The sequence below is a fragment of the Orussus abietinus genome, unplaced genomic scaffold (assembly GCF_000612105.2).
Source record: "Orussus abietinus isolate OABI.00-Male unplaced genomic scaffold, Oabi_2.0 scaffold2, whole genome shotgun sequence".
Taxonomy (NCBI): Eukaryota; Metazoa; Arthropoda; class Insecta; order Hymenoptera; family Orussidae; genus Orussus; species Orussus abietinus.
The window spans coordinates 1122838-1146432 of record NW_019396012.1 but is presented as its reverse complement, the minus strand read 5'-3'; the positions used below and the strand labels follow the sequence as shown (position 1 = coordinate 1146432).

The following is a 23595-nucleotide window of genomic DNA, read 5'->3' as shown; positions in this document are numbered from 1 at the left end:
AGGCCCATAAGCTCCGCTGTTTATGGGGTTGTGCAACCGCCCCCGTAAGGTACGAGGCGCGACACCCGCGCACGCGCGCACGCCGCTCACGGACGTGCACACCTTCGGGCCCCGCGTTAATAAAGGACGAGCCGGTGAATGGCGCGCTACGACCGGAATTACCTGTCGCGTCGTTAAAAGAGGCGACGTCGTCGACGTCGACGGAGATCCCCCGGGGATCCCGCGACCCCTCGGAGTCGCGCTTCGACGCGAAGAGGAACCGTATCAGCCCGTGATTACGATCTCGTCCCGTTCTGCCACGCTTCTCCTCTCCCGTGGTCCACGCAGCATCCGCCGGGAGACAGCCGTGACGGGACGCCCGCGAGGATCGACCATCCGGGATGCATAAATACCTGTTAACGTATCTCGGAAAATGTGTATATATATTTTTTTCTTTTCTTTTCTTTTCTCCTTTAATTTCGATCGCGAGAAGTCGAGGTCAGGGATGCTGCGCCGTACCGGGAGGGGTTCCCTCGGGAGTCTCTCCCGTGTCGAAGCCATCTCGGCGTCTCGCATGAATAGACGGCCGGAGGCCGGCGGACATAGTGGCTTTCTTGTAATTAGAAATTTATGCACTAGTTCGCCGGCGTGTTATTCAAATGTGACACTACGCGCGCGTGCGTCCGCCGAGCCGGGCCGCGGGCCGCGCATTGTAATAATATGCGATATTTATACCGGGCCCGATGTCGGCCATTAATTATCGCGTTAATGGGGCCTCGGACGACACGACGCCGATCCGCATTATAAACTCTGCCCGTTGCGACCCCGCCTCGTTCGTTGTCCCCTCGGCGCGCGCCTTTTGTGGGGTTCCTCCTCTCGCGTTGCCTCTCCTTAGGCGGGTTGTTCGCCTCTCGATATCAAAGGGGGCCCCCCGATGAAAGCTCGATTAATTGTCCGCCGAGGAAGCCTATGGAAACGAGAAAAAGGAAGAAAAAAGAACACCGCCGAGGCGTGCCTCGATCTCGTAAAACCGGGAAAAGTTTAGATCGCACCGACCTCCGCGGCAACTCCGGAGCGACGGGTCGTGGTCGTAAGGATGCGCCGAGACCTTACCGAGAGAATACCGCCCTTAATTATGAGAATAACGCGGGTTCGCAGCCTGGGCAAGAATTTTCCCTCGTAACGGCTCGCTTTCCCGGCGCACTTTTCACGGGGTCCTGTTAGACGGTGGAAAAATTCATTACGGAGTCGCGTAGCATGACTTCCGATAATCTTGGGCCGATCGATTTGCCCGACGAGGTCTATTTCAGGGGCGATCGATCATCGATCGGTCGACCCCTCCGCCCGGGTATACAGATCCCACCTAGAGCGAGTATCATTATCTAAGACTAAGTAATGGACGTGGCTCGTTAATTCCTCGATTAATGTCTCGGCATTACCCGATCGGCCGGGAGAAAATGTCGGAAGCGGAAGGGTGAATCCCGGAGCGACAGGCATCGCTCCCTCTCTCTTCAGCCTAGGGCTCGCGCCATAAGGGTGTCCTTGTTCTTCCCATCGCAGCTGCCCCACCGATCATAAAACCCAATCAAGTCCCACGCAACGGAGCGACCGCTTTCGGCGAGTCTTTTAACAGGCCCTGATTCGAGATATCTCGACCACGGGGGTGTTAACGGATCGCCGCGATCAGCCCCAGGAATCGGGTCGCAGGGGGTACCTGGAACCCGGGGAAAACCTCCCCCATAGGTTCGGCCACCTTGACACCGGCGTTAAACGACGTCGGATAACGATCCGCGAATATGCGTGCGACCGGGACGTTTGTTACCCGCCGGGGCACTTCTATTTTCTCTCCTTTCCTCTTGTTTTCTCCCCTTCCCTTTTTTCCTCCGGCCACGCGAGATTTCATTAGCGCGATTTATGGTGTTTCGGGCCCGGGAGGGGATCAGCCGCCGAGTGGGACTTTATGGGGCGTTGTTTGGGCCCCGAGTAAGTAAGGCCCATTTGCATGGAATCTGCCGGAGCTGTCGCGGCGCGCCCTCGAATGTCAGGTAATTACGAGAAAATTAAACCGGAGTACTTCCAGGTAAACCTACCTCTGTCGATCTAATTAATCGTTAAATTAATGGAGAATTTATATCACGTATCGAGAGAAACGGCTCAACTGGGGGCCGATTAACCGGTAACGAGATTGATATACCTCGTTAATACCCCTTTCGCATAATCGCACGCGATTTCGGAGCGGCGTTCGACTCTGGGGCGACAAGTTAACGATTTCCTAGATGCGTCTTTCGTTAACTGTCGATCTAATTAATCATTAAATTAATGGAGAATTTATGTGACATATCGAGAGAAACGGCTCGACTGGGGGCCGATTAACCGGTAACGAGATTGATATACCTCGTTAATACCCCTTTCGCATAATCGCACGCGATTTCGGAGCGGCGTTCGACTCTGGGGCGACAAGTTAACGATTTCCTAGATGCGTCTCTCGTTAACTTTGTCTCGGGATCTCTCGCGGTGGTTCCCACGGTACGTCGGAGATTACGCCGGCGTACGTACGCGATATCGTAGGTAGGCGACCGTACGTGTATATCACCGCTTAGCCGGTAAGCCTCGGTACGCGTGTACGACCGTGTACGCAAGTACACCCGTTCGGTCACCCCGGCCATGCGAACGCGAAAATCATTTGATATTTATGCTCGCGGCACATAATGCCTTCCTATACCCACGGGTCGCAGGCCTCGCGAAGGAGATCCGTATCTCGGTGCGCCACGTAACGCACGCGCGTGCACTCCCGCACTTGCACAGGTGAGTACCCGTGTGGGTACGTCCTCGCGCTCCCCAGAGATGGAACGCCGACAGCTTGACAAATTGCTCCGCGATCCGGGTTTTCGCTAAAATCAATCACCCTCGGCCTCTGTCACCTTTGCACTTTGCGCCGCGGTAATTGCCAGATTCCCTTGAAACGGCGCCGACATTTCCTACCCCCGACCTGGGACCGAGTCTTCGAAGTCCTGGATTAAAGTCGGCCCTTGATAGGGAGAACACGGGACCACCGGTTGATCGGGGAGAAAAATTTCTATCGGCCCGAATAAAGTCTTATCAGCGACGGGATATCGGTACTATATGGGGGGTACGAGTACTCGCCGGCCACCCGGGGGTTGTAAAGGTTTGTCCCGAGATTGAAGCTGCATTTGACTTTCATGTCGGCCAATCGGAAGGCGGGAGTATACCCTAAGTCGAGGTTTAGTGCAGCCTAAATTCAGGTGAAATCGATGCGACCGGCCATTATTTAGGTAACTAGCCCGCAAGTAAATTACCGCTGGCCCTTTGACCATAAATCAGGGGGAAGGAGAGTGGCGGATCCGAGGCGGAGGTGAAATCCCGTGCCGGATCGAAGAGGGTCTCCGTTTGGGACTGATTTGGGACCAGGGGCCCGTGGAGCCGCGATGTCAATTTAATTATCCGATTCGTCTCCCGCGGTCGGGGCTTGGTATCGGAGGATGTAATTTGGGGGCGTTAAAAAATGTGTCCGACGGCAGAGAGGCAAAGGCGCCATTAAGAGTCGGATCGCGGGGACCGGGCCCCTTATCGACGACACGGGGAGCCGGGAGCGGCCCGAGTGACAATGGGGAACGGGGGCCGCGGAGGAACCGCCGCGGACTCTTAATAAAAAGATACTCGGAGAGCGATAATGCGGTCCCAGAAGGTCCTTCGGAGGCACAATGGGGTGTATCATGGCGGGATGACACGGCCGTTTCTGTCAATGGCTACCCACAGGCTTCGCATTGTGTTTAAGGTCTCTATATCTATCTCCGTATCTCTATATCGGGGCCCGCGGGACTCGCGCGTCATCCTGCCCCGCTTAGGGCCCGGGGCCCGAGTGTTACCGAATTCGCTTCCGAGTCCCGTCGACCCCGTCCCGATGACACCCCGATGACACCGAGAGCCTCGAGAGGCCCTTAATGAATATCGAGCGAGGTTCGACCGTGACATCGGGGCCTTATCGACTCTCCGTGGAGCGAATGTCCGCTAACGAATACCCCGCGAGGAACGACCAGGTGAGATCGGCACGGAGGGCGTAATCGGCGATAAGGCCCAATGGGCTTTGCGCGCAACGGCGCTGGTTCGGCGAAGGGCCCGGGGCATCGCGATTCGCTTCGTTACGGCCGAGTCGTTAACTTGGCAGCGTTTTGTCCGAGGGAGGAAAAATGACGGAACGCGCTCGCCTCGGCGATTCGATCTTCCTTAGGAGTCCCCGCGGACACGGTGACAGGCGGACAAAGGGACCAGGGTACCCTTTTGTGGGCGCCACAGTGTTTTCCGAAATTTGTACCAGCGGGCCGCGATTGTCCGGCCCGGCCGGGGGGCCCTTTGGAGAAAGCCGCTGCCTTCCGCCCCCGATCGGGCCCCGGGGGCCCTAAGCGCTCGGTCATTTGCTAATGCTTTTTGTCGTCCGGCTCGCTCGTTACTCGCGCGAGTGCCCGCCGCCGGGAAGCTCGTAAGCCATCGGGAGTTTTCCAATTTTCCAATTTTCCAATTTGCCGGCCTCCCGATCGCCCGGTTTCCCAATTTTCGGCTTTCCGCCCCGCGGGCCCGGCGACCCGTTCCCACGTCCGAAACAGGCGGAATGTCGCGCGCGTCCCGCGGGCTAGAAATTCGAAAAATCTCCAGAATTCCAATTGACTTTGGGAGTATTTATTGGGAAGGAGGGCTTTTCGGGAGATACCGGAACGAGCCGCGAGGAGGCCTATCTTCCCTCGAGATCGGCTCTCGGAAAATGACGGCCCCTAATGACTTTATCTCCGGATAAAACCGTCTTCCTCTGGCCGCGCCAATTCGCCTAACGTCTTTTTGATCCAATTAATTTCGGGCTCATAGGACGCGGGCTGGACTAATGCGAAATACTTGTAGTTGACCGGCAGTGACGTCACCGAAACCCGGGGCAGGGCGCGCCCCGCTTCCGGTAGGATAATAGATATTAATAGTGCGAGTCGAGGCGTCAATTTGTCCGACTTTGGCGATTCGGGTGATTTCGAAAATTAGCTCCTACCCTCGGGTATTAACCAGCGGAGGGACTTTCGTCTATCGGAGCGCAATGGCGCAAATGCCTTGAAGAGAGCTCGTAACGAGAGGTCCCTGGCTAATTTATGACCTCGACGAGCGACCAGTCGGTCTCGGGATTGGCTTCCTTGCACGAGGAGACTGGATACACGACGAGCAATCCGTTTACGGAAAGGACTTCCTTGATCCGGGACCTCCTAAACCCTGGCCCGTGTCAGCCTCGATGGCCAGACACCCGGAAAAATCGTCGGAAGACACCGGTCGAATTTTCCGAACGATTTCAGCCGAACCATGCGACAGCGGACGGATCCCGTGGAAGTTAAACCCATTATAATGGTACCTCGTCCCCCGTGGTGAAAATGTCAAGCACCCATACGGAGAGATCCTCGGCTAAAATGAAAAAGGGATCCTGACATTCCCTCCGCCCCTCGGGAAGGACCCGATCGCGTCCTGCACCTTGCACACGCGGAAAATAGAATTAACAGTCGTGAGACGAAATGTCACCTGCTGTAACGAACCTGAACTCTTGAAAATGCGCAAGCAAGATTTTTCTTCTGAACCATTTATTATTACATTGACAACAAAAAAACCGATTACCTCACAGCTGCGATATTCTTTTCTGCCAACGAGAAATTATCACCCTCTCGTTTGAGTAGGGACATTAATATCCTTTTTGGCCGCTGCAACAAATTCATATGCTAATTCAGCAAGCATCTTCTTGTAAAGAAAACCTTTTAATGAATACAATTCCAAAGATTTCCCTCCTTGGTGGGATTATTCCTGCAGGAGTAAAATTTAGTCAACGATGTTGTTCTTGTTAAACGTGCAAACGTCTTTTTGTTCCGTGCGCCCGAAAGTCGAGCTCCCAGGACCAAGGACTTTGCTTTCAGATTTCTCCGAGTTTTCCGAAATTTCGAGGGGTCCCTTTGAAATTCGGGGTGGCGCTTACCCCCTCCCCCGGGTTCCCTCCTGCGGCATTGTGGCCGATCCATAAGCGGCCACATCAAAGAGCGCCCCGGGCAACCTGTCGTCGCGGCTTTGTCCTCTCTCTTCTAACCGATTTACATGCCATCGAAATAGATTTCGAGGACTTGCATAATGCAGAATAAAAGCGAGCTGGTGCAAGGTCGACTCGGAGGACCAGTTCGCCGGTCCCCGTCTTTCTCTAGAAACGCACTCGCTCCCTATATCGATTTAGATAATGAACGAATTCCCCGAGGGTGCCGGTCCAAGATCGATCGCCGACTCGTCCCAATTCGATCATGGGAGTCGATCGAATTGGGTCGCCGGCGACCGGGCCTCGCCGAGGCCTGGAACGATTATTTTGCGGGTCCCACGAAACAGAATCCCGCGGTGCGACCTCACCGACGAGAAGACAAATGGCCGCACGGTGCCAGGCCGCATTATATTTTCGAAACGCACCGCCAGATCTTGGGTCCGGTCCGAAGAAAGGCGGGCCAGCTGGAAGCTGGGCCCGCTGGACCAGAGCGCGTTTCCATCCGCGGAGAGATCCCTCGAGTCCTCCGGTGCACATTCGACGATATACCCGGACGTCATCCCGGATCGAAGCCAGCTTCAGCAGGGAACGATCGAAAATTCCCGGGGACCGGCGATAAAATCCCGCGGGACCCGCCTGGGTCCCCGGGAGTCCTCTCGCGTCGCGAGCCGCGGTACTTACCGGCGAGTCCGTGCCCGGCCCGTGAGAGCGAGCGAGACCGAGCGATGCCCGGCCCCGCGGACGCGAGAGAGACACAGCTACCCGGAGAGAGAATATCAATACGTTACGGAGCGCGGCATAGTCGCATCTGATTTTCCGAGCGCATCGGCACGTGGATAATGTTTTAATGGAGTTTGTCGAGTGCGCGGCCCGGGGTAGAGGCCAAGGGTGAAGCGGGGACGGTTTACATACCATTTACTCTCGCCCTGTAACCTCCAGCCCCCCCTGTTTACCGTGCTGTACAAACGGCGCTCGGCGTCGGTGCTACTTACGACCGAGCCGGCTCGTTCCGCGCTCTCTCTCCTCGCAGGAGCTTCATGCGCCGATCCTTAGACGATCCTTGGACGATCTCTTCTCCGCGCATGCGGTCACGAGGGATCGATCGACATCTCGCACTCCCGACGTCTCCGGAAGAAACGAGCCGGCTCGGCCGCGCGAGAAACGCGCAAATTATATGTGCACAGCGCCGCGCCGAGGCGCAATCCGAGATGTCGATTGTCTTGATCGGGTCTCGTTATATCTACGGACCGACCCGCGTTTCCAGGGAATCAAAACCGTGATCAGAGGTCTGCGGCGAAATAACACCCGCGAGGTGCAAGAAACGCGGAGTTTCACCCTTGCGAGGGGAAATCGCGACCGGCCATCGAAAAAAATCGAAACGCTCCTCTGAGGAGGAACTATGGCTCGGGATCGAGGCTCGTTCGAGTAGAGGAGCGTTTCTCGATCCTGGCCAGGTCGGAGGTGGTATCGGGGGCTGGTGCATATTGCATCCGAGGGCCCGGGACCGTTCGGGGACCCTGGGCCCAAATGACTTTCCGAATGGGCTCCGGATAAAAGACGGTTCCGCCGATCCGCTACTGAATGGCCTATGTTTCGACTCATCATACGCGGCCTCTCGGGGTTTCCTATCCGGCCCCGAAGAGGCGCTACGCGGGCCCACGGGGCGCCTTTCTCGGGCCCCATGGAGCGGCCCCCCTTCGTTTCTCCACTTTTCCCCCGGCGTTCTTTTTTTTTTCCCCTCTTCCTCGTCCGCGATAATAAATGATAGTTTCCATAATTAGCGGCTCCTTTCCGGGCCCGCCGGCCGGCCTTGCCCGGCCCGAGGGGCCTTCTTCACCTTAAAGTGTCAACGGGCAGCAGGTGCGGCCCATTGTCCGAAAGTGCAACATAACCGTGCGGAATTGCGCGCGGATCTGCGGAACGCGCCGTGACCGGGTTGACAGAGAATCCCTCCATCGGGCCGCGGGACAATGGGCGGAAGTCCCTAGTCCGGAACACAATGGCCGGGAATTCGCAGGTTGAAATTCGATTCGAGCCAGGCCGGGGCTAGTTTGCATGAAACCCAACGGGGTAATCCTCCCGCCGGTGACGGATACCCATTGGTGACGTTTAGTTACGCCAGCGATACCTCCCGACTGGGACTTCTCTGTTGCCAAAAAGGCCCCATTCTTGCCGTTCAATGCTGGAAACCGATACGGCCCTTCGACTCCCTCGAGAACGCACCCTTGTACTCGATCGCCTCTCCTCGAAGCCGTTCCTCCTCGCCACGAAGGAATTATCCACGCCGCATCTAGGATTCTTTAAAAAGTCCCCTCGGGTAATTATTAAAGAATTATTTAAAGCCGCGGTTAAATAAACTGAGGCCCCCCGCGATTAAAGCGCTCGGTAACGCCGCGTTGTCATTACGGTATGCGGAAAATCCGGGAATAATGTCCGCCGGATTTCCGCCCTCCCGGGCGAGGGTCGCGCGACTCGCCCGCCGGGCGGATAATCGAGCCGCGGTCGGGCGAAAAAAGCGCCGCGGTTTTTTTTTTTTTTTTTTTCCCACCGGAAGCCGACAAGGAACCAGGAGTAACCCGATATTCGATGGGGATTCGGTGTCGCGCTGCGGTCTGACGCAGTCGTGAAAACAGAGGCACAACAATCCGGTAAATTGCGGCAGGACGCCGGGACGCGTAATCCCGTTTGCGCGGGTGCGGCCGCGGGTGCGGAATTGCGGATGATTCGCCGCTTCGAGCCCCCGAACCCTCTCTCGAAAGGGTTGCCCTCTCCGCCGTCCTCGACATCGATTAGGCCCCCCGCATGCAAAATCGCAGTCGTGATAAGAATTTCTTTTCTTGCCGCAACAAACGTGACGCTTGAAAATGGGCCTTTCATTTTTGTTATTTCGACGACAACGAAATTGATAATTTTCCCCGCGGGGCCGCATAAATTCTATTCAGTTGCAATATTCTTTCCTAGCAACGAGAAATTATCACCCATTCGTTTGAGTAGGGGGAACGATATTAATGGCGATCGATCGATCGATCGCGATTTATCGATGCGGAGAGGTCGGGCCCTTTCCGGGCGACCCGCGGCGGCCATTGTCGCGGCGAGATCGCCTTCCAAGAAGGGCCGCTCTAGGTGGCGGATCGTCATATCGGATTTTAATTAAATCGAAAAATCGGATAGTCATTAATGACAAGTGGCGCCCAATCGGGATGATTCGGTGATTTCCATTGAGGCGACCGCTGGGAGGGTCGGGCCCCGTAATGACAACGGGCCCCACGGCCTGGGGGCCTTATCGATTGCTCGCCGGGGGACGAGGATAAAAAAGGGCGCGTAATGGGCCCTTCCGCGTAGGTGGCAACCCTTTGTACCCCGGTTAATTACCCGAACTCGGGAATTATGCGCGAATCATGACCCGACCTCGTGCCTCGCGAATAAACAGCCCCGAAGAATCCTAATCATCCCTTTGACTCGCGGCGGATATTAAGGGAGGAAATTTTCGGGAACTTCGGGAAACGTTAAATTTTCCACGCGATAAACGCCGCTAGTGTTCGCGGTGCATTTCCGAAATTGGGATTACTTCCTCCCTTGCATTCTTTTACCCTTCATTCGCGTTCGCCGGTGATTATCGTTTCTCTTATTAACGCCTCTTTACTTTTCTTTTCTTTTTTTTTTTCGTCGAAGACGCCGCTCGAGCGCTCGCGGCTCTTGCCACGGTGTCTAGAATCGATTTATGCTATGCTCCCCGGATGACGCATTGCTATAGTTTCGAGCCAATGCCGTGTACTCCTCAGTCGGGTACAAGTGGTACTTACGGTAATGCCTTGTGATATGTGTAAGTTTAATACGAGGCATTCCGCGCGGTCGTCCGTAGTTTTATAATACGTCAGACCCTGGGGCAGTAAGCGCGTCGGAAAACATTAACCCACCCAACGGCTCGCCCTTAACCCGACAGCTTTCTCCGCACCCTCCGAAGTCGCAAGACACCGGGTCCCTAAAAACGAGGAGACCGAATCCTCCCCTGAAAAACCAAAGAAACGCATCAACGAGACCCTTAACAGCCCCCGCAGTCGATCGTGCCGATTTCCGTCGCCGTCCCCGAAACGGAACGAAAAAAACCCGGGGGTAGTGAGACAAGAAGAACCAGAAGAGAGGAATAAAAAGGAAAAGAAAGAAATAAAGAAAGAAATTCCCCTCGACGAGTGCAAGCTGGAAATCGCGTGCGGAATCTCTTAGCGGACTTTCGCGGCGGTCGTCCCGAGGATCGGCGGGGTTCAAAAAGCGTGACGGTTCCGGGGAAAGCGGCAAGTGCGGCTCCTCGGGAAGCCCTCCCCAGGTCCCTCCCTGGTCCTCGGTCGGGAGTACCTCGGGAAAAGGCGAGGAGTCCGGTAAAATCGGGACCGTCGAGCGCCCTGTTCAGGGTGGGGGGAACGCGGGGGTGGTGTCGTCGCCGGCGACGAGGGGTGGGGGTCGGAGGGGCGCGACTCGTCTCCGTCGACGACGTCGCAGTCGCGGCGGGGCGGGGGTGGGGGGCGCCGCGGCGGAGAAGGTGGCCCGGGTAGGTGGAGGGGGCGCCGTCTATCTCGGTCTCTCTCGCCCTGGCCCCTAACCTCTCTCTCTCCCTCTCTGTGTGTTGCAGCGCTCGCGCGACTGTCAAGCCTCCGGACCGGCAGTGGGGATGTCGCGAGCTCCGGCACCGGCCCCCGGCCCGGTGGAAGGGAGGACAAAAGCGCCGGAGGGAGGGCAGCCCCGACGCCTGGTGGGGAGGCGGCCGATGTCGCGGAGAAGGAGGAGAGGCCACCGGCTTCAGAAAGTGTCGAGCCGACGGCCGCGTTTGACATCGCATCTCTCGTCCTCTACGGCTCGCGCGCTCTCCCGATCCGCCTTAAGATCTTGCTCGATCTCTTGTTCAACCAATTGCCCCACGCGCAAGTGACCAGGCTGCTGGCCGCCTTCGGCTGGACCCACGAGGATTACACTAGAGGATACATACTGCAGGTGAGTGCGACCTAGGTCCTACCTGTCGCGAGCCGATCCCCGAATCAATGGCGACTCCTCCCGACCCCGAGGTGCCCGTCGCCAACTCGGGATCGTTTCTTCAAAATCGTATCCATCCGCGTGGACGCCCCGGAGGTGGTACTCCGGGTTGACAGGGAGCGGTGCTAAATCAGGCAACACTTATTACAGTCTACCTGGGCATCGTAAAAGAGATCGCCTCGGCTTTTTCGATCCGTTGCCCCGTGACGGATTTAGAATCCAGTTTAGTGCGCTGCCATAGAGGTGTCGCCCGCGGTAAATTATTCCCCGCTGTTTCGAAGTACGTACCTTTAATTCCTTTAGTGCGCCATTAAATCCCCCCCCCCCCTTAGCCCCTTCTTCTTCTTCTTCTCTTTATTCCTCCAACCCCCGGGTACCTCTCCTGCCACTTGCTCGAGGCGCCGAGGGAAAGGTCGGGATGAAGAGTCGGACGTCGCAGCTTCCCAGGTGATGGGATCGTTCCTCGATGATGACACCTGCCGGTGCGACGATTGGAGCGTCGCCGGAGGCACCTAGCAGGAGCCTCGTCTTCGACGGATGTCCTCGGAGAGACTCCAACTACCGTGGATGAGGACGTCGGACCATCCTGATGACCTCGTGGTTGTGAATACCTGTGTCAGGAGTCGCCAAGGATTCCCCGATTACGCCCGAGGACGCATGTTCGATGTCGCAATCAGTGCCGTCGTCCGTTCCCAGACGGAGACCCGACCCGCTAGTGGATACGTCCTCCGATGATCGGACAGGACGTCGTCCGGGATTTTTCACTAGGTGCTCTTCGGAGCTCGAGCTAGTAGCGATGCTCGACCTATCGGCGACGCAATTCGAGTCCTGGGACGGAGGACTCGTGCGGTGAAAGGACTCCAAGTGCGCGAACTGTGTTATCAGAGATGCGGTGACCGGAGTCGTTGCAAAGTGTCCCCTTTGTGAGGTAGAGAGCCGAGGAACCGAGCACCTTGGACATCCCGAAGGATCGAGGGCCACGAGGAGATCGACATTGTCAATGAAGATGGGAAGAAGAGAAGATCGGAAGAGTGGAACCATCGAACCGAACGACCTCGACGCTTCCTCCTATCCCGAGTCCGCACCTTCCGTCGCTCCTTATCAACGGTGGATATCCACGCGTTTAGTTCTCCCGCCGAGGAAAGTTTCTCCGCCGAGGTGCGTACGGTGTACGGTGTACCGTAATGTACCCTCATTACGCCTAACCGCGACCGTAGCCGTAGGTAATTCAGGCCCAATGCAGGTTACCCTCTCCCCTGCCTCCTCGATCGGGATGTAACGCGTCGCGGAGATTCCCAAAAAATCGAGAGGAGGTAAGGGGATCGCGCGAAGTGCCCCGCCGCGGTTCCTCCGGGGTATCTCGATAGAAACTCACGGACAATCGGGACTTCTTGTTCGCCCTTTTATTTTCTTTACTAAGGATCGCGGAAGCAGGGGGACCCGGCGGCGAAAAGTGACCCAGGGGAAAAAATGCCGACGGGCGTAAAAAGGACGATAAGCCGCGCCGAGAGTCGGACCGTGCGAACTTCACGGAAGGCTGCTGCTCGTACCCGAGGAAATACCCGGGTATCCGTGTAAACTGAATCGCGCCGATGTGTCGGGCCGGTAAATTGGATGTATGCGGAACCGGTTACGTTCACCGGCGCGGCCGCGATCTCCGATGGTGCACCAGAGGCCCCCGCGATGTGTCGGAGTTTAATCGCGAGTCCGGTACCGAAATCGGCCCCATAGTAGATACGGAATAGCCGAAGAATAGAGGAGGACGATCCGTTCTCCCAATTGGTCGGCAGGAAATCCAGACTGAAGAATTAAAGTCCTAGACGGGGGTCGAGTCCTTATCGCGACTCGACGATCGGCGCCGACGTCGGACGTCGACTATCGACTGTTGACCGTTCACGAGGGATGACCAGACGGAGGACGTCACTTCCCTGACATCCGGAAAAATGAGGGATCGCGACTCGGGCTCTGTTTACTCCTGATCCGATACACCGAGAGCTCGGATCTAGAGCGATCGATGACTCGATCGACTCGCGGTTACATTAGCGATTGCGCCCCGAATCTCGACTGAGACGTTAATGACGCTTGTTGATATAAGATTTAATTTTATACCGTCCCCGGAGTGTCGATACTCGCCGATCGAAAGACTCGCAGGAGTCATGGCCGTCACTTCGAGATCGACGGCCGCTACGGAATCGGGGAGACGCGCGGCTCTCTTTGCGCGGGTCTGAATTATCGCATCGTACTTGTCACTTGTCGATCGCGAGCTTGTAATTTTTTTTTCTTCCTTCGGCTTTTTTTTCCCCCGATGACAGTGACGGGTTAATTATTCCCTCGGATGTGGAATCGTAATCGTAAAGCGCCCCGAGGTCTCGTAGCAATTAATTGTGGAACGAGTAGACCCCTGCGTCGGGACGCCTCTGCTCGACGGGTTCCGCATCGTTACGTGGGGATCCTAGATATGGACGCCGTTGTCGATGCATTTCTCGAGGACATTGATATCGGTACTTCGTACGGATTGTGGAGTAGAGCTTTCCCGTGAATTCGTCGGAACGCGCGGAATGTCGATAAAATCGGGAAAAGCTCGACAAGGCGGAATGTATACGCAACGATCAAAAGTCGAGCCATCGGCCTAGAAAGGTTGGCGGTGCTTTCGGCACGATATCCGCGAGTGGGATCCACTCTCGTGCGGCGCCGCGGCGGAATTTCGCGATTTCCCGCTGACAAAGTGGCCGCCGTCCGCGGCGGGCCCATTGTTGCGGCCGGGCCGCGGCGAGGGTTTACGACGATCGGCCGTTTTTTCTTCGTTTTTTTCCCCCTATTTTTCCCGTCGGTTTCGAACAAAGCTCCCCCGCCACCCGGAACCTCGGCCGCGCGCGTCTCGGAACGCGGGGAATGAATGACGTCCGCCGGTTTTCGGTAGCGGAAAGGAGAAGTACCGCGACGGATTGTTACCGGGACTTTCGGCAAACGGGCGGTACCGAGAATCCCTAGCGAAGTCTCCCTTGGAGGCCGAGAGCCGAAAACGGCCCCCGGTAGCGGGTGCGGAATCGTTTCCGAGCCGCGTGCGGGACCTCGTCAGGCGGAGATCGGACACGCGGCGTCGCGGCTCGGATTCCGCGATTTTCCACGCGCGGCGGCGGCTTTGCCCGGCCGCCGGCTCTCGCGGGGATTCCGGCGCGGCCCTCGCGACGCGGAGGAGCCGCGCGGCGCCTTAGCGGCCGAGATTTACGAGCGAACGCGCATCGGCGCTTCGCTACGCGTCACGAATCGGCGTTGCTTCCAGCTTGCGCGATAAAACGGAGGAATTTCCAGAGGAGAAAGAGGAGAGGCCGAGGAAGGGCCCGGTGTCGATCATCGGGCCCGCTCGCGGAGGCCGCAGTAAAAGGGCCCCGGGCGAGAACGCCGCGGAACGCCCGCGCGAGCGTGACGGCCGCTCTCCTCCCCGTCGGGAAGAGCGTCGATGTCGAAAGGTGCGAAAGGAGCACGCACCTCGAAAGGGGGCCCGAGAACTTCGTCACCCCGTCGATGGACGCGTCGGAAACGCGCGGAGAGACCTGCGGAGGGAACCACTCGATATAGTCCCATCCCCGAGTTCCCATTATCCTCGTGGCATCGGAAGATTCCTCGTTCTCCAGCTGGATCTTGAAGATGGAGAACGAGGCTTCGATTCCTGGGAACTCGGGGATCGCAAGCGTCCCGCCGGTCCAGGATCGCGGTCGCGCGATTCCGTCAAAGAGCCGGATGCGGAGGATTCCCGGAACCGGGGCACGGATTCGTCGGCGCGTTCAGGTCCGCCCGGTGATTACGGGCCTCGCCTAATTGCCAGAAATTGGACCCGCGATGTGTCTCCGCGTGTGCGAGCGGTCCGGACCTCGGCCGCCTCTCTTTCGGGACCGGCGAAAAACGTGTTCCGCATGTAAATCGGGCCGGCGCCATGGGACAGGGGCCTCCCCGGTGGGACTTGTCGCCGGGGCCTTCCTGTCCCCTGGACGGACAAATTATATTATCTTATGGTAATGCCGGCATTAAGTGTACGAGGTGGCCGAAATCGGCCCGATTTGCCGCGCCGCCGTCGTCCTTCCCTCCTCGTTATCGAAATTTTAGACGGGGATAATTAACGAACCGATCCCTTCGCTCGATTTCAATTACCCCGTTAACTCCTCGCCGATCGATGGAACGATCTTCTCGATATATCGGTGCCGATTCTCTCGACTTTTTCCGATCTTCGTACAACTTCGAGATAGAACGCGCTCTTTTTGGGAATTCTTTTTCGCCGACTTATCCCGTGGATAAATTACGCGCGCCATCTTACGGTAATTCTTTTATTCACCGAACAAATACATATCCTTGACATTGTTGCCTGAATCATTAATAACTGAAAGGAACAATTATCTCGTTGAGGAGAAAAATGAGATCGTCGATTGAAACGAATTTTCTTTACATTTCTGACATTTCTTTGGACGCGTATCATCGCAGGATTTTGTCCTACCAATGGACGTTTCTTTCAGTCAACCAACTTTTCTTTCTCAGTGCGACCTTCCTCTTTGTTTCGGGAATTTTACGCGAGGACAATTAACGAAACGATCCCTTCATGGATTTCAATTACCTCGTTTACTCCCGGCCAATCGACGGAACGGTCTTCTCGATATCGGGGTCGTTTCCCTCAATTCTTTTTCCACTCTTCGCGGGACTTTGAGATAGAACGCGCTCTCGCCGGAGATTCCTTTTCACCGACTTATCCCGGGCCGGATAAATTAGGCTTATGGTAATTCGGTTATTAGGCGTGCGAGGTGCTCGAAATTGGACCGATTTGCCGCGCCACGCTTTTTCTCCCCTCTAACGAGGGCGTGGGCGAGGGCACCGGGAGATATCGGGAATGAGCAATAACAATTAGTACGAGCAAACGGCCCGGAATGGAGGAATCGAGAACCGGAGAAGCTTTCGGTGCCGCGATGGGAGGGACGGGGACGGTATGCAGAATAAAAAGGAGAGAGCGAGCCAGTAGGAGGACGTCGTTAGCTGCAATCCAATTTAGCGGCGGATATCCACACGGGAGATCTTCACGATTTCTACACACGAATAAGACGGAATCGCGGCTCCGTGAAATCATATGCGATGTCCAGTCACGGATGGCACCTTCGATTGCCTCTTTAGAGGGAAATCGCGGAGTCGCCGCGGCGAAGGACGTCGCCGCCAGGCGGCGCCATCGCCTGCCTGGAGAACGCTGGAGAACGCTGGAGAACAGTGGAGAACAGTAAAGAACGATGGAGAACGCTGGAGAACACTTGGGAACAAATAATATAGAAAATCAGTTCCCGATAGATGGAGGAAAGATGCCATTTCGAGGTTAGAAAAGCGAGAAACGCGTCCTCCACCCAGCTGACGAAGACTTTGACTCCCACGGCTCCTCGAACTCGGCAGGCATGTCGTGCCGCGTTTCATGGTCCAGCCATTTCGCGTTTTTCCGTTCCTTTTACGTAACATCATGAGAAGAGAAAGAGAGGGACGGGGTAGAGAAAGAGGGAAGGGCGTTTAGCAGCTTCGGGGAATTCTTCGGCCGGAGCCAGAACTCGCGTCACGCACTCCGGAGGGAAAAGGCGGCGAATTCGATTCCTTTTCGGTCGGGAACAAAGGCAAAAAGGGGACGAAGGAGCGCCCGAGCGATTCCCTGAGAAACCTCGGGAATTACGAGGAACCCCCTAAAATGTTGCCGCGAAACCTTGCGAAATGAGCTTTCGCAAATGCCGGCCGAGGCGCCGCTTCGGGTTCTCGAGATTTACGAGTCGGGCCAGGAGCAGCAACCCCTTGTGCAACGACGAGAGAGAGAGTCTCTCGGGTCGTCGGTATCGATCCTTTTGCTTTCGAGAGTCTCGAAGGACCTCGCCACGTCGGACTTCCGAGCAACGATCCACGGGAGGGGGATTTTGAAAAAGAAACAGGGTGGAGGTCCTCGACGACCACCGGGCTAGAAGCTCGAGTTAGACTCGAGTCGAGTCCTTCCGTCGTCCGGATGTCCTGGACGACCCTCGGCCTCCGCGGCGCGGATCCCGAAACCGCTAATGCCATACCACTTATCTCAAGGGCTGGACATTTAACGGTAGTAGTTAAGTGCAAAAGGGCGCCCATCTCGGCTAATTCGACTCCTTTCGTGCGGGAAGGAAGGAGCAACGAGAGGAGGTTCCCAGAGGAGAGCCGCGGATCGCGAATAACACCCTGCGGAAAGTTGGCGCGGAATTGCAGGGCGAGACGGCGCAAAGCTCGGGTGGACACCGGTCAGTCCCGTGGGATCTCGAGGTGTTTACAGGGTGACTCGGGTGGGGAAGGGAGGTCCAGGGGAAGCACCGGCCTCTCGATTCGAGGAAGGCGATCCGTTACCGGTCACGATCGAAATAACGATCGTGGCTTTCGTGCACGACCATAAAACGCCTACCCGCCGAGGAGCGAGCGGCGCCCACGGGGGGAGGGAAACGGGAGAGGCGGAGTGCCTAATTTCTTAACTGGAAACCACAAACCATAATTAAACGGTGAACCAAATAATGGACGGTTTAGAGAGAAGGGACCGAGAGGAGAGATCCTTCCCTCCGGAGAGTCGGCGGTGGGTGCGCGGGACCAAAATGGCGATTTCGGCCCGGTCGTTAATCGAAAGCCGCGTGGTTCCGCGATCGCCGTATCGGGAGCCACGGGGATGTTTCTTGTTTAATTACTTTAATTACCAAGCGATTACTCGGGAAGGACGCGCGTTTCGAGATATTTTGTATCGAGTGGGTAATCGAGGGTAGTTCGATTTAATTGCCGATGCGAGACGAGCGGTACCAAAATGGCGGCCGGAGTAGTCCTGGAGGGTGAGTTTTCGGATTATAGGGTTAAGGTGGGATTTCGGAGCAAGGCGAATTTTTGGCGGGGCTAAAAATCCACACCGATCTCGAGGGCGATTTTTGGGTGTTCCGCGACGTCCGGGCGGAAGTATTCATACTTCGCGGCGAGTTTTCGCGATGCGGCCGAGACGGCGCGTCCGGTATCCCGTAATGACCTCGCCTTGACGTTTCCTCGTTGCAGGACTCGCAGAACGGCCCGGTGCTGGACCGATGGAGCATCTGCTCGGCTGAGGAGGAGCCGCTGGTCCTGCAGCAGTTCCTCAGATTCGCCGAGACGCGTCCCTTCGTGCAGCAGCTGCTGCTGGCCGCCGGAACGCCGGGTCCGGATGCTATGTCACCCAGCAGACGACCCTCGCCGCCGACGATGCCTCTAGCGCACTTGCCGCCGCCTCTGCACCTGCTGCACTGCGGCCTGCCGCCGCCGGGGTCGCGGCTGCCGCACCCGCTGCCGCCGCCGCCCCCGCCGACGTCGGGTGCGCACCCTTCGATGTCGCCGGGGGGACAGAAACACTACTCGCCGTCCCCGGGCAACCCGGGGTCGATAGCGACGAGCGCGGCGGGGTCGCCTCCGGGGGGCCTGGAGCCGGGGGGCGGGCACCTGGCGGTGTCGCCCCTGAACCGGCTGCAGAGTATGCAGCCCTTCGACTTCCGCAAGCTGGGGACCATGGGGCTGCCCGCGTTTCCGCCCCTGCCGCCCCCGCCACCCCCGGCGTCGGACTCGCGGAAGCCCCTGCGCCTGCCTCAGAGTCCGCACAGCCCCCCGCCCCACCAGCACGCGTCCGGGGGGCAGCTGAGGCCGCCACCCTTGCCAGTGGCTCCCGTGTCGTCCTCGGGCCTCTCCTTCGGCCACCCCCTGGCCGTGGCCGTCTCCTCGGGCGCCCTGCCCCCCAGCTTCCCCGCGCACTTCCCAGCCCCCTCCATGAGCGGCAAGCCCGCGACCGACCCCCACAGCGGCGGCGAGCGCGGCAGCGACTTCGGCTCCGAGGAGGACGAGGACGACGAGGAGAACTCGGGGAGTGCGCTCAACCTCAGCAGGAGGGACGCCGCGAAGCACGGCGAGCACCGCCACGCCAGAATGCCCCTGCAGGCCGCGCCCCTGGGCAGGCCGCCCGGCGTGCCGGGGCGAAAGCCCCACTCGCCCGGAAAGCGCCACCAGTGGGGCGCCTCGCCCAACATGCCGCCCAACCTTGGCACGCCCTTCATCAACCCCGCCACCGGGAAGAAGCGCGTCCAGTGCAACGTCTGCCTCAAGACCTTCTGCGACAAGGGCGCCCTTAAGATCCACTTCAGCGCGGTTCACCTGCGGGAGATGCACCAGTGCACCGTCAAGGGGTGCAGCATGATGTTCAGCTCGCGGCGGTCGCGCAACCGGCACAGCGCGAACCCTAACCCGAAGCTGCATTCGCCGCACCTGCGGAGGAAGATCTCGCCGCACGATGGCCGCTCGTCGATGGCGCACGCGCTGGTGCTGCAGCCCCCGGTGGGACTTCCGGTCCCGGCCACGGGCCTGAATCCGCTGTCCTTCGGCTCGTTCCCCCTGCTCACGCCGCCGCCTGACCTTCGGTCGCCGGCCTCCCTCTGCGCCCTAGACTTTAAGCACCTCGACCTCTCCTCCCAGAACGCCACCCGGGCCTACGAGGAGGGCCTGCAGCAGCGGGGCCCGGGGGGCGCGTCCTCGGCCGCGAACTGCGCCTCCACCACCGCGAGCACCACCACCACGGCCGCGTCCGGCTCGACCTCCGCCAGGGGCGGGACCTCCCCGCTCGGGCCCTCGGTCGGCCACGACCCCGACGACGACGAGGACGACGACGAGGACGGCGGGATAGTGGTCGTCGCCGAGGATGAGGTCCTCCCGTCCGGGAGGCTGTCGCACCGCGAAGACGACGACCAGCCCGCGGACTTCAGTCTGGCCAAGAGGCCGAAGCTGTACCTGGGGGACGCCCCCGACGAGGACCTGGCCAGCATCGGCGACAGCAACGAGGACAACGACTCCGTCGGCGCGGTCGACCACCACGTGGCCTCGGTCCACCCCCACTCGATGCACTCGTCCCTCCACAGCCGCGGCGTTCGAAAGCGGAAGTCGCAGCACCCCACCAGGTGCACCGTGCCCGTCGAGGCGCACTCGTCGTCGACGGACGGCGACTCGTCGAACGACGCCGTCTTCCAGGACCAGCCGGAAGACATGTCGATGTCGAGGCTGGAGGCGGAGGACCGGAAGACCTCGTCGCCGGCCTCCGGCCACGCCGGGGCCGCGTTCAACGAAGAGTCCGGCTCCAGGTCGCCGGCCACGGCCACGGGGGCGACGACGGTGCCCGCCGCGGGGAGCCGCGAGGAGGACTTCGCCGAGGGTGGCCCCGAGGGGCGCGGAGGGGGACCCGCGAACGACGGCAACGACAGGCGCGACCCGGGCGAGATGCCCCAAATGGAGCCCAGGGACTTGAGCTCGCGAGCGAGGAGCGGCCGGTCCCCGAAGAGACAAACGACCCCGGAGCCGAGGGCTGCGACCTCCCCGGCGACGTCCCCCGAGGACGCGATCGCGAGCGGTGCCCCGTCGACCGGGAGCTCGTCCGAGAAGGGGGCCGGGGACGCGGAGGTTCCTCGGGAGGGGAAAGCCGAGGCCTCGGAGGCCTCGAACGATAAGACCAAGAGTCACTCGGCGCGCGACGAGGAGGAGGAGGACGAGGGGGACGACGAGGACGAGGCGATGGAGGAGGGCGAGGAGGTCGACGACGACGAGGAGACGGAGGATTCGCTTCGCAACCAAGAAGGTGAGCGCCCCGATGACCCCTCCCGTGCCCCGAGCTCCGCCGACAGCCGGATTAGCGAGGACCTCTCCCTCGACTCGTCAAATGCTTTGCGCCAACTAGAGTCCTTGTCGCAGGGTCGCATGCCGTTCGGAACGCGGGAGGCTTCGAGGTCTGGCCGCACCTCTATCAGCCCCAGCCTCATGATGGACACCACGGACAACTGCTCTCGTGGCTCTCGCTCATCCAGCGCCTCGCCCTCCACAGCGGCCATGGATACGGACAGTAGCCTGATCACCTACGCCCGGTACGAGAACGGCGTGGGCTTCGTCAGCACCCAGGAGGTGCCCCTGGACCGGGACAACCCCCGGCGGTGCACCGCCTGCGGCAAGGTCTTCCAGAACCACTTCGGCGTCAAGACCCACTACCAGAACGTCCACCTCAAGCTGATGCACCGCTGCAGCGTCGACGGTTGTAACGCGGCCTTCCCCTCGAAGAGGTCCCGGGACCGGCACTCGGCCAACCTCAACCTGCACCGCAAGCTCCTGTCGACCTCGTCCAGCCCGCCCCCCGCCGGCCACTCGGCCCCCGCGCCCCCCAGCCTCTCGCCGCATCTGGACGACGCGGTCGGGCCCCTGCTGCACAACGAGTTCCTGGCTAGGCTCTACGCCGACGCCGGCATCGGCGCCCTCGGCGCCTACCCTCTGGCCCCCTCCTTGCCCTCCGGGGTCGACCTGGCCGCCCGGATCCCCCCGCCGCACCCGCTCCTCTTGCCCCCTCACCTGGGCGCCACCTTCCCCGGCCTCTCCTCCTTCGCAAGCCACCTGGCGGGCCTCAACGGCTTCGCCCACCGCCACCTGGACCACCTCGGGCGCCTCAACAGGCTCTCCCAGGAGCAGGGCCCCCGGGGGTCCTCGGCCCCCGACTCACCACCCCTGCTGCCGCCCGTCTCCGCCGCCCCCGGTCTCGAGGACAGAAGCGACGAGGCCAGGTGCACCATCCCCGGCTGCGACAGGGTCTTTGGGTCGCGCGCCGTCAGGGACGCCCACACCCGCGACCCCCAGGCTCACCGCGACCTCGACGGCGCCTCCACCGGCAGCGGCTCGTGACCGCTCTACAACTTCCGACCCGTCTACCCGCGGCGCCAGCGTCGGGACGCGTGATGCCGAGGGCTCCTCCGGAGGTCTCGGTCGGCCCAGGGTCCCCGCCCTTGAACACCTAGGGGGACCGAGTCGTCCTGACGACCGCAGCGTGCAAGAACCGTGTGCAATACCAAATATAGAGTCGACCGTGACTCGCGAACTCAACGAAGCCGTCTCTCACGGGAGTATCCACGGCATCTCCTTGGAGCCGACCCCCCGGGGACCGTCTTCCGTCCTCTCCCCGTCTAATCTCGCAAGTGAGGAGGGAAGACCTTAGGCCGAGAAGGACGATGGGACGAGGCGGTCCGTCGAAGGAGCCTGTCCGTTTCGGCGATCCCGATGAAGGGGTCTCCGATAATCTTATCATTGTTGTGATAACGCACGTTAGTTAAACACGTCACTATTTAATCACTAACCCCCCCCCCATTTAGCGACTGTAAATATTACGAGTATATTCGATGTATCTCGCGTAACGATCGTTGACCACGAGGCGCGAGGCGCCCTGATCAAGAGGCAAACGTGTATCGGATATGTCTTTGCCCCCCGCGTCCTGGAGGCTGGGTCCCGGCGCAGGAGACCCCCGCGGAAGACGTCGAAGACCCGGATTCCCGGATTCGCTCCTAGACGACCTCCAGGACGCGCGACTCTCGGCGGGCGGGACCGACCAGTGAATCAAAGCGAACGGACCCCGGTCCGGAATCTCGGTAGATATTAACGAGAAGATAGATAGATTTTATTTATTGTTTCCTAGGACTCCTAACGATACGCTCTCGGTACCCGCGGCCAGTAGCGGGCACTGCCGCGGGGATCTTCCTCTAGGATTAATACGCGTCGCCCGGCGTCTGTGTGACGAGTGCCACGAGGGATCGGCGTCGAGGTCTCGGGTCGAGATAATTATTAAAAATTGTACATTCGAAAGGATTAGGATGCCAAAGCGCTGCCAGGAGGCGAGACTCGAGCGGAGGGCGTCGATTCGCGGTCTCCGCAAAGGTTTCGACCTCGTCCTTGCATATCCGGAAACGCGTCGTTAGGGTCTCTCACCCAGGAAATCGATCTCTCGAGGGGGGGCAACTTGGCTCTCGCTCTCTCAAGCTTGGTACCTCGTCGCCGACGGGCGCCGCGACGCCGATCCCTCGCCGACGCAATCATCAGTGTAAATACGTCGGTTAATTTTCATATCGAGTCCGATCCGGCCGCGTAAGGATCGCGATCGGCCCCGACAAGAGTCGGTCGCGCGACTTTTCTACGTGTCTTTAGTTTCTCCTAGGCTGCGCGAAACACACAAAAGTCCCTCCACCCACCCGCGCGGAGGTTCCGCCGCGGAAGGCGACCCACTACGGCGCACCTCCCCGGCCGCGCAACCCCTCCGACCCGCGGGGCCCGAGGTGCACTCTGCAATTGTAATTATGTATAAATCGAACGCTATGATGTATATTATAGATCAATTATAAAGAACACTCATCACAATTACAAGAATAAATATGTAAAATTAATGTCTCATCAGCCGTGGATTCGTGAATACCTCCCTGGACACCCGGTCGATGTCTCGATAGTTCCATAAGGACAATCTCCTGGTGAGAAGCACATGAATGGCCCCCGGCTTCTGGTCCAGATAAGACTCGGTTATCACCAGCACCTAAAACCTAGCGGACCTCCCTCGCTCGAGGCAATCGGGTAAGGTAAGGCAACGTCGGGAAGGACTCCTGCCTCCTGGTCCAGGACCTCCGGGTCCAGATGAAGCTCGGTTCTCGCGTAAAACCTAGGTAACCTTC

The 23595-nt window shown here is 58.9% G+C and overlaps 1 protein-coding gene across 1 annotated transcript in view; it reads left to right on the top strand.

Moving 5' to 3' along the window:
* Positions 1-22384, top strand: part of LOC105700428 — a 120374-nt gene extending 97990 nt beyond the window's left edge. Inside the window, exons 4-5 of the mRNA XM_023434557.1 lie at positions 10665-11023; positions 18119-22384. Coding sequence (XP_023290325.1) covers positions 10665-11023; positions 18119-21790 — 4031 coding nt within the window. The 3' untranslated portion in view covers positions 21791-22384. The remainder of the gene's footprint in view (positions 1-10664; positions 11024-18118) is intronic.
* The last annotated feature ends 1211 nt before the right edge of the window (positions 22385-23595 follow it).